The following is a 10,756-nucleotide window of genomic DNA, read 5'->3' as shown; positions in this document are numbered from 1 at the left end:
CTCAAGAGTTATGGTGGTAGAGCTTTTTCCGTTGTAGCTCCTAAATTATGGAATAATTTGCCACTAGATATAAAGTTGAGCCCTGACGTGAATGTGATTAAATCTAAGCTTAATTAAGACTTATTTGCTTAAGACTAGCATAGTTATTATTGACAGGTTTTTTTTTCTTTGATCTAGTTTGTACTAGCATTTCTTTAGCTTCTTTGTTTTTAATTTTGATTTTTATTGTTGTAAAGCGCCTTTGGACATTGGATGAAGGCGCTATATAAATGCCTACTTAAAATCATTATCATTATCATTATCATTATCATTATTATTACCGAAACTTCGTAGCAGCACGAAGTAAGATATCGCCGCTTTGATGATCCATACGATGTTTTTGAAACTGATTCATATTTAATCAAGACATGTTTCGGATGAAACATCATCCATCGTCAGTTGTACAATGAGTAATAAACTAAAGTTGAGCAATAAATAGGGTAACAAAGTGAGATATAACATGAATAATTAAGTATGAAGGCGAGAACAGAACAACCACGAACCAAAACAGAAAAAAACTAAGCTAAGAAAAGAGACTAATTAGTATGAAAGGGATAAATTAAGATGTTTGACTTCGGAATTTAAAGATGACTGCTCCCAAAGGATATGCATGGCTTCTTTAATTTTCAATTGGAAACGTGTGGAAGCAGAGTCGAGGATTTTAAAACAGGCCTGTAAACACCGGGAGCGACAATTTTCAAAACCTCTCAAGTGCTTAAAGATATGGAAATGTTTGTCGGAGGCGAGATGTTCACGGATGCGAGTGGCGAAGTGTCTATTGGTTTCACCAATATAACAGGCATTACAGCCTGCACATGAAAACTTGTAAATGACTCGCGATCGTAAACCCGCAGTTATATCAGTTATATAACCCGATGTTATATCTCACTTTGCTACACTATTTATTGCTCAACTTTAGTTTATTTCTCATTGTACAGCTGACGATGGATGATGTTTCATCCGAAACAGGTCTTGATTAAAAATGAATTTCAAAAACATCGTATGGATCATCAAAGCGATATTATTATTATTATTATTATTATTATTATTATTATTATTATTATTGTAGCTCGTGCCGGGCATGATGATTGAGATCGCCCTTTTCTCAATGCGAACGAGCTCATTGATGAGATTGAAGGCGTTAGAAAATACCTGCATAGGCCATATCCAAATTTAAGTCTGCCACCTCTTTACAGCGAGCCTGAGTGCGAAGTTTCTCTCATGAAAAATAGTTTTCATTCATATGTAAAGTAAACTAATTACCATCACAAAAACTTTGCACTTAGACTCGCTTTGAGGAGGAGACAGACATGAACTCGGAAATGGCCTTTTACTTTACTTATCTTCGTAGATAAGTCGGGAAGAGGAGGTGACCTCTACCAACCGCTTCGACTTCCTTCGACTTACTCATCCAACCGGAAATGAATGGGTGAGTCCAGTTTCGACTTGTCAAACCTGTTTGTTTTATTTTGGCGCATGATCAATCGCTATACGCATCATCGGTATTTTTTTAATATGTGACAATTTTATGTGGCAAATATATCTGATCGTATAGATAGCACAACAAATAATGGTTAAGTGGGTCAGCAATGCCTTTGGACAGCAGAGATTAAGCAGAAACAAGGCGAGGTCGCCTGGTCGTTCTCCAATGGCGTTCAGCAAATACAGTCGTCACAAAAAATTGGCCAAATTTCCTTGTCTACCCGAGCAAATAGAAGTTGTCACTCAAAAATTGTCACGTAAAAAATTCTCATGTAAACGGGGCTTTAGCTTTTATGTTATAAATAACGACTCGTCACATAAAAGGTAGCGTGTCTCTTGGTTAGCGCCATTAGAGAACAAACAGGCAACCTCGCCTTGCTTCATACTTTATCTCTGCTGTCCAATGGCGTTGCTGACCCACTTAACTGCGACTTGTCAACAATTATTTGTTGTGCTATCTACACGATCAAATAAATTTGCCACATAGAATTAACTGAGCTTAACTGTCTAAATTCCAATGAGTATTTCCTCTGTTTTTCGGTTACACAAACTAGTCTGCCAGAAACCTATAAATTTGTCGGTAAAAAATGAAAAGGGCACTTTAAAAAGTATGAATTCTCCTGGTTTCCAAAGAAATGATTCGAATCTTTGGTTGTTATGTGTTTGTCAGTGTTGTTTTAAAGTATCCCGACAGTTTGTTCTTGCGGTGATTCACACCAAAATACATTTGAAAATTAAAGCATTCTCAGCAAAGAAATTCGAAGCGGTTGGCTGAAGTCCCTCCCTCTTTCCGACATATCTAGGAACACCAAAGGGCCTGTAATCGTGAGGTAAGGGATCAACTTTATGTTGCTTATTTCGATTGGCTAGAATGAAGGGAACAACCATGTAAAGTTAAAATAGCCTTATTTGGTAATAGCCTTATTAAAGTATCCCAAACAATGAGGAAAATTACAAGGAAAAAAAAGACGAGAACTCATAATAGACAGCATACTTAAGAGACTAAGTCTTTAATTATTTCCTTAGATCACGCTTTGGTTGGTCATAACATAAGTTCAGATTTTGTTGGTGACGAGTTTGAATGCCAGGTGAAATGCATCGATACCAAGATGTGCGAGTCATTCAACGTCCATCCCGCTACTGGTAAATCGAACAAACGCGTCTGTGAATTGAGCAACATAACACGGCAAATGGAACCCAGTGATTTTAAAGCGAGAAAAGGGTCCAACTACTATGGCTCAATTAAGGTCAGTTGAAATAATAACGGAAAGTTTATTCATTTAATTGAACGAAAGAGAAGGATCAAGGTATCCTGTCATAGGCGGATGTAATTGACTGAGAACTGATTTTGATGAGGGAGGAAAACCGGAGAACCCGGAGAAAAACCCGCGGGATCAGATTGAGATTGACTGAAACTCCACGTAGGCTAGGGTTGAACCCGGGTCGCAGAGTTGAGCGGCGGGATTGATAACAACTAAGCCACACAGGCTGCGGCTCGGGGATGTAAATAAGGTGCGTTTTTTTAGTATCAAAAATCAAACACATCATTCAAACTTTCAATTCGACAATTTAAACATTCAATTCGGCAGTTCAAGTATTCAGTTGGCGTCACAAGTCAAAGGCCATTGTTTTACCAATACAGAAAGAACCCTAAACATAGATTAAAGCTAACGGCCTTTGGCCTAATTGAATTGAGTTGCTTAATATTACCGAATTATATTTTTGAATTGTTGAATTGAAGGTTGGAAGAGCTAAATTGAATGTTTGAATTGCCGATTGCCAGAATTGCACCTTTGAATTTTTACTCAAAGACGCGCAAATAGTAACCGAGGACCTTTCAAAAAACATAAATTTTTGTATGCTTTCAGGTGAAATGCGTCGATATTTCTCATGAAAAGGGAAGGAAGTATACGGATAGCACTCATTGCCATACTGGCTACAAAGGAAAGCGTTGCCAACGTGAGTCGCTTTTTAGGAGAAAGTAACTAATGTGAGAACATAGTTGATTGGTAAAAATTCTCATGAAAGTCAAAAGCTTGAGCTGAGGTTCGTGTGACTGTTAAGATGAGAACTGTTTAACCTGTTGGCTCAAGAAGTGACTCCATCCACCGCCGCGGCATGAAAACTTACAGATTACGAAGGTTTTAGTTCTTTAAGTTCGGATAACGAGCGGGTTATTAGCCATCAAAACCAGATAAATTATTGGGTGGCAAAAGTGCTAAATGATCCCACACATTTTCCATAAAATTTTGGAGCATCATTGCTCAGAGAATATCTTACGGTATACAGTGTATATATCAGAGATAACTGCTGTTACTCCGCCATAATGCAATGCACTTTCAATGTTCAGTATTTTATTCTTGGCTCACTCACTAATTTGAGCGGTTTTCAATTGAGTATCGAAAGTAATAAGCGAATTGCTTTGGTCTTGCATTACTTCACTCAGTGATTGGTTCAAAGTTCTCGCGCCGCTTTTTCAACCAATCACAAGTGAAACCAAAACCAATCGTGGCTCGCGCGTGCACATTTTCCCGCGCTTTGTGTCGGCTACGTGTAATTACTTCGAGTTTTGATTGGTTTACTGGATTGCCTCCGTCCTTTTTGATTGGCCAAAGTAATTACTTTGGTTTTGGTTTTACTCTAATGAGGCAAAAAAGATGTAAGCAAAGGAACCCTCATAGAAGCTTACAGGGCCGTAACCGGAAAAATATATATGACTGAGACAATGTTCATGGTTAAGTTTTCTTCGTAGGAATTTCAGGTGTTTATGATAAGTACATTTTAGAGACAACACTGGACTCACGCATTCTTTTATGGAGTTCACGAAAAAATATGTGCTTATACTGAAAAGCCGGTGACTTCACTTCAAAAATCGACGAATCATGGATGATCTAGCGAGCTTTCCCGAATGATTCCTGCAGGAATACAAAATAAAATGTAAAGTAGGGGAGATCTATCCATAATTTCTGCGCGTTTTTAATAAAACAATTATTCCACTCGCGCTTGTTGGATATGATTGTTATCTCTTATCAAACGCACGCTCGTGGAATAATTGTTAATTATTACGCAAATTCTGCGAAAGGAATTTGTGTTGTACAGAGCGTTTTGACACGACGTCACGGCAGCCATGTTGGCGTTCTAAACTAATCCTCTGAGATTTGAACTCTATTTTTATCCAAATACTTTCTTTTGTTTCAGTAATCCACTATATCTGCTGGTCACGTGAGTGAAAACGCTCCGTTGCCATCCAGCATGACCGCCTTGTCACGTGGGTGAAAACCACTGAATTTCTAAAATTATAAGAAAATTTAAAGTACCTTCTAAAGATCGGACGACAAAACGTTTATAAAAGGCAAAAAGAGCGTGCACTGTGAGAGCACACTACCGGTGTATCTTTGTCGGCCGATGAGAACTTAGCTTGGTCTTGTAATGAGCATGAAGTAAAATTTCGATCCTCAGTAATAGTTAACGCCGCCTTTGGGGAGTCTTAAAGATTTAACTTTCGATTTGCCGGAAAGCGAATTATTTCCGTCACGCGCAAGGCGAAGCCACACATTGTAGTGGATCCACTCTCGCCAGATTGTTTTATTTCTTGTTTTTTACTGAATTTCTTTTGTTCTATCAATTTTTCAATAAAGTAAGTTATATTCTACCACAAAATTAACTGGTAATGATGTCTTGTTCTATGACAAAGCGACACGAGGACTGTACTCTCATCTGCCTGCCCAATCCTGCAAAGACATCCTGGATTCTGGAGATTCATTTGGAGACGGAAAGTACTGGATCGACCCTAAGAACACTGGCAACCCATTGAAAGTGTACTGTGACATGACAACGAACGGAGGTAAGAGACACGTTGTTACTACTGAGATAGAGATCGCAAATCTTCTTCTTCTTCTTTATTTTTTTACACACACCTCCTCCTTCTTCTATGTGGGGTCGGCATTTCTGGGCGATGGCCTCCACTCGCTTCGGATTCTCCACTCGTTACCTTGACGTCCTTTATCCTGATATCTTTCCTGATGATCGCCTTCCAACTCCGTTTTGGCCTTCCTCTTCCTGTCTCGCCTTCAAGTCCATTTCCACATACAGTATTGCATTACACAACTCTCGTCTTTCCTCGTGACAAAGCTCAACAATGACAGTCTTCTCTCTTGAATCTTCTTCGATACCTCTGTGACCTTCAGTTATTTCTGATCATTTCATTCCGGATCGTATCCAGTTGAGTAACCCCAGACATCCGTCTAAGCATTTTCATAACCAGAAAACACAAAACAATAAAGGAAGCAGCAAGGATAGCTTGCCAAGAGATACTTTTGCGTGCTCGCCTCGTTGTTTACTTATTTTCCTGATAATTGATAAGGGTGTTTCTATATAACAAATTGACTTCAGTTATTTATGCGTCTATCCTCTTATTGATGACAACATTAGGGCCGTTTATACGAGAGAAAATAAGCCGCGGCTTACGTAAGCCGCGAACACCCCGTATAAATGGTACAAAATCCACGTTCACGGCTTCCTCAAGTCGCGGCTTATCCTGGCCAGGGAGTTTATACTCTATAAATAGTTCCTTTCGCGGCTTATTTTCTCTCGTATAAACGGCCCTATTGTCGAAGTGGCTATGGAAATCAACAGTCGCACACAGCAAACTTCTAAGGCTATGGCTTTTGTAGTCATTCTGATAAATACAGCCATAAGATTTTTCTCGTTTTATTTTTTACTTTTCTTATGAAAGAGTCATGCATGATCAAGTAAATTTCCTTCGATCAATTAAAACTATCCCAAATGTATCGCAGCAAAGTGGTCACAAAAGGTCTATCAGGACTATTGAGAGGCGAGACTGCAATACACCACGTTTACCTTAATAAGTTGTAAGGAATATTTTTTTGAACTGCGGAATATATTAAAAAAGAAATCATTACGTTCACCTCGTACATCGATCGACTGATCGTATCCTCCCCGATGAAAAAGAGAGCTGGACGCATAGGCAGCAGAACGTGTCGGTGATTTTAATTCAGAGGTTTATGTGGCTACCGGGTTGCGAGAAATTTCCTTAGACACAAAATAACATCTTCCCTGAATGAAAGTTGGGAGGGCTATCACAGTTAGTTGAGCATCGATGTGCAACTCATATTTAGCAGTTTGAACGAGATTAGAACCCAGGACCACGCGGTTGCTCTACCAACCTTTGGGAGAGGGCAAGTACAAAACACACAACATATCCTCTACCTCTGAAATGACGATTATCCACAATTCGTAATTTTGCCTGGATTGACTGTTATCGTCAATTCAGATTACTCTGTCCCAGGACTTGTGGCAGCAGATGCATCCCTGGACGGGATTTGGACCCGGACTGAAAGTGCCCCTGTGATCGAAAAAAACCACTTCCTTTTTTCCTTCAGATTTTGAAAGTGTGTTTGCTTAACACCTGACTGGCAAAATTTTGAGCTTTGATTTTTATCCAAAGGCCGTTTACTTTGAGTGTAAGTTTTGGATTTCACGGTCCGCCATTACTCACGTTCAAAACTGACCGATTGAACCTCAGAGGGTTGGATCCAGGGAAAAGTGACGCCAGACGCTCACGAGCTTAAAATTTCAGCGTGTAAACACAGCTTATTATATATGCAAAGCGTGAGTTTGAAAGTCTGAAAGCCCAAAACCCGCGAGCTGCATATTAATTCTGCGGCGTACACACGTATTGCATTCTTAAACTAGTGAGCCTTTGACGTCATTTTCTCCTCGATCCAGCTCTCTCAAGAACATAATGTTAGAATCATTAAATAGGAAAATTACAGTTAAGGTAATTCCTTAGTAATAGAAGTTGTCGTAAGATTTTTTTAAAACTTTTCTCGATTGTTCCCTATATTATGGTGGCTCGAAATGTGCAATTAAAAAAGTAGGTCACCAAGCTCGTTTGAGAGACATAACTTGCTCAAGTTACTCATTTAATCATTGCGCCTTCATCTATCAAGGACAAGTTTATTCCATCGGTTCAGGCTACGTTTTGCACGAACAGGAAGCACAGCTTTGACGTAATTCTTGAAATAACAAAACAGGTGAATTGTGTTGCTCAAAAGGAATAATTTAATGTTTGTTTTATGGCACAGGCACAAGTCTTGAAAAGGCACTGACTACAAATGTTCTTCGGGTGCGTGATCTCGAGGAGACAATTTTGTGTCCACGAGTGATGGCTACGAATACTATCTTTCCTGTAACTTTTTTTTCTGACGTAAATTTTTTGTAATTTTTTTACAGCGCAAAGAAGATGAGTAAGAGAATAAAATTATGCCAAAAAAAAGATAGGTCACCAACCTCGTTTAGGAGAAAACAGAAAGCAAACCAAGCTCGACCCCTCGACAACACGTCTCCCCGATAGCGCGGTTTCACTTTCACAGTCGGACTTAAATCTTCTTTAGCATTATCAAGGCTATCACTCGACTTTTTGTTTTGTGAGAGTCCAAAACGTTTCTTGTTTTGCTCTTTACTGCTGTGCTCTGAAAACGGCCATTCTTCTTTCTAGCGAGCTTTCCCTCACGAAAGGTCGGCATTTTGAAATGTTTTTGACCACGTTCGATATATCAATATTCACACATTGGTACGAGTCTTTATGGTTAAATTTAAACATTGTTTTGTTTAGAAATATCCGTTGAGACTTGTGAGACAAAGAGCCATGAAATTTGACCATAAAGCCTCTTAGCCATGCCTGAATACGAACGGGGCTTACACTGTGTTATGCGGAGAACAGGATGCGCAGTGCAATACTAGGGAATCACCTTAAAATAAAGAGGTGTCTTTTTGAAATCAAGGCTTAAAACGTGGGTCACTTAGTGTTTTGTTAACATAGTTTTGAAATCCAAAGAAAAATATGAATTGATTTTATGGTCACAGGGGCACTTTAACAACTAAAGATCAACTGGCTGACAATTGCACCGATTATTTATCAAATCTAATAAGTATAGATAAAATCATTCCTGAATGGTGGTTAAGTCTAGTACTTGATTTTAAAATCGTTAGCGTTCTCTTAAGGTTTGGTAACCGACATTTTCTCCTTTTTAAACTTGTTTTTTAGCCGTTGATAATACATGTTTACAGCGGCATTCGGAAGAAAAAATATATTGACATATTCTTAAAAAAAAATTCAGGCAGTTAGCGATGCGATAGTCCAGTGGTTAAATGAAAGGGTTAATAATCGAACATTCCCAGGTTCGAGTCCAGCGAGTTTAGACATTGGGGTTCGGATTTTAAAAATATATATTAATTTCCCATAATCCCTACCAAGCGCTAAGCGTCCTAAATTGACGATAATAGTCAATTTAGAGAAACTAAGGACTTGTCGATAATAGTCATTTCAGAGGTAGAGGATGGGTTGAAACACAGGTCACAACTCACAGTCCATTGTTTTACCAATACCGAAAGAATCCTAAACATTCAAGAGTTTTTAGGCCAATTGTTAGCATTGGTAAACGGTTAGGGTTGTTTCTGTATTGGTAAAACAGAGACCTGTGACTTGTGACCTGTGTTTTGTACTTGCCCTCTCCCAAAGGTTGGTAGAGCAACCGCGTGGTCTTGGGTGCTAATCTCGTTCAAACTGCTAAATGTGATTTGCATATCGATGCTCAACTAACTGTGATAACCTTCCCAACTTTCATTCAGGGAAGATGTTATTTTGTGTCTAAGGGAATTTCTCTCGACCGGTAGCCACACACAAAACTCTGAATTAAAATCACCCCCACGTTCTGTTGCCTATGCTTCCAGCTTTCTTTTTCATCGGGGAGGATACGATGAGTCGAGGGGGAAATGGAAATCGATCACAACTGAGTCTGTATCGGAGATTTTACATTGGGAGGTTTATCGTGTGTCCTCAATCAATGGGAACTTCACAGGTTGGAAACAACTGTTCCGTGAAAAGTTAGAGTATATTTCCAAGGATTTTACCAAGAGAAAATGAGGGGACAGAGAGGGAGGCTCCCGGTCCAGCCCTTGGGATATGTCGTGTCCACAAAAGTTACTTTTAGACGAGCGGAAGTTTGTCTTCCGAGACGTCCGCATGTAGGCCAATCTCGGTCTGATGTTTGAAAGAAAAGCAAAGATTTCATGTAATGGCGGGCGATGTGGACTTAACGTCTGCATGCGAACGTCTCAGAAGACAGACTTCCGCTAGAACAAAGACTTCCTCCCGTCTAAAAATAACTTTCGCGGACATGACATATCCCTGCCAACACCCTGAGCCTTCCTCTCTGTCCCCTCATTTTCTCTTGATTTTACTCATCCCGTCGTTTTGTGTGAGTGCGTACGTTTGACTGGCCGCGTCTCCGATTATTGCGAAAAATCAACTGACGAATTTTGATCAGCAGACCAACAAATTCTCAAAGCATTTTGTAGAATCCTGTCCAAAACGTTTGCCATTTTTTGGATAAATTTAGGAGAAAAACAAGAATCCAAACTCCACTTTAACTTACCTCTACGCTAACCTTTTGATGTGATTCTCGTTTTAGGGGGATGGCTGCTTATCTCAAACATTGTAATGAAGAGCTCAACTCCCCCAACCATGCTTCCGGTAAAGACTTCCTACCGCGGAATAGCAAGCGATGAGATGGTCCTTTCGAAGACCGCGTCGAAGGAGTTGTTCGCACACTTGCCTTTCAGACAAATAAGATTCTATTGCAGTAAAAAAGGGGGGCGCATATTTCACGTGGGTACAGTTACTAACAGCTCCGGCGAATCTGTAGTGCGCTACTTTACTAGCCAGACGGATGTAAGGCCTTCTTCGTGTGGATCGTTCGTGCAAATGGAAAATGACAACTCGATATTAGCGGCCGCCTGCCAATCGTGGTATGAGGGAAAATGGGGACATCCCGGCGATGACGAAACCAGATTGTATGACCATGTTGCTTTTCAACCCGGCCCATCTCATTGGTTACTTAGGCCGAACAACAGATGGGAATGTGATGACTACGTCATTGGAGTATCTGCCGGAGATTTTTGGAAAATATTTGTTCGCTAGCTCTATTGTAGCAAATAGAGAATACTGAATCGTCAGTAGCTTAAGAAATCCGTATCGTAAGTAATGTAAGTACTGTAGTCGTCAAAAGGCTATCGCTATTTCTTGTGAGTGTGAATTTGACGGCTTAATTAAGCGATGGGTGAAAATACCTTTTTATATAGTATTTCACAATACCATTTTAACATTTTATTACAAAACCGTAAGTTTATGCCGCAATTCTTACAATCAGGT

The 10,756-nt window shown here is 39.6% G+C and overlaps 1 protein-coding gene across 1 annotated transcript in view; it reads left to right on the top strand.

Moving 5' to 3' along the window:
• Nucleotides 1–10,525, top strand: part of LOC138050641 (uncharacterized) — a 19,004-nt gene extending 8,479 nt beyond the window's left edge. The window contains exons 2-5 of the mRNA XM_068896947.1: nt 2,548–2,768; nt 3,390–3,480; nt 5,216–5,365; nt 10,017–10,525. Of these exons, the coding sequence (XP_068753048.1) occupies nt 2,548–2,768; nt 3,390–3,480; nt 5,216–5,365; nt 10,017–10,525 (971 nt within the window). The remainder of the gene's footprint in view (nt 1–2,547; nt 2,769–3,389; nt 3,481–5,215; nt 5,366–10,016) is intronic.
• Nucleotides 10,526–10,756: the final 231 nt, after the last annotated feature.

The sequence above is a fragment of the Montipora capricornis genome, chromosome 1 (assembly GCF_036669925.1).
Source record: "Montipora capricornis isolate CH-2021 chromosome 1, ASM3666992v2, whole genome shotgun sequence".
Taxonomy (NCBI): Eukaryota; Metazoa; Cnidaria; class Anthozoa; order Scleractinia; family Acroporidae; genus Montipora; species Montipora capricornis.
The sequence above is the reverse complement of the archived record's forward strand: the minus strand, read 5'-3'. Positions and strand labels throughout refer to the sequence as shown.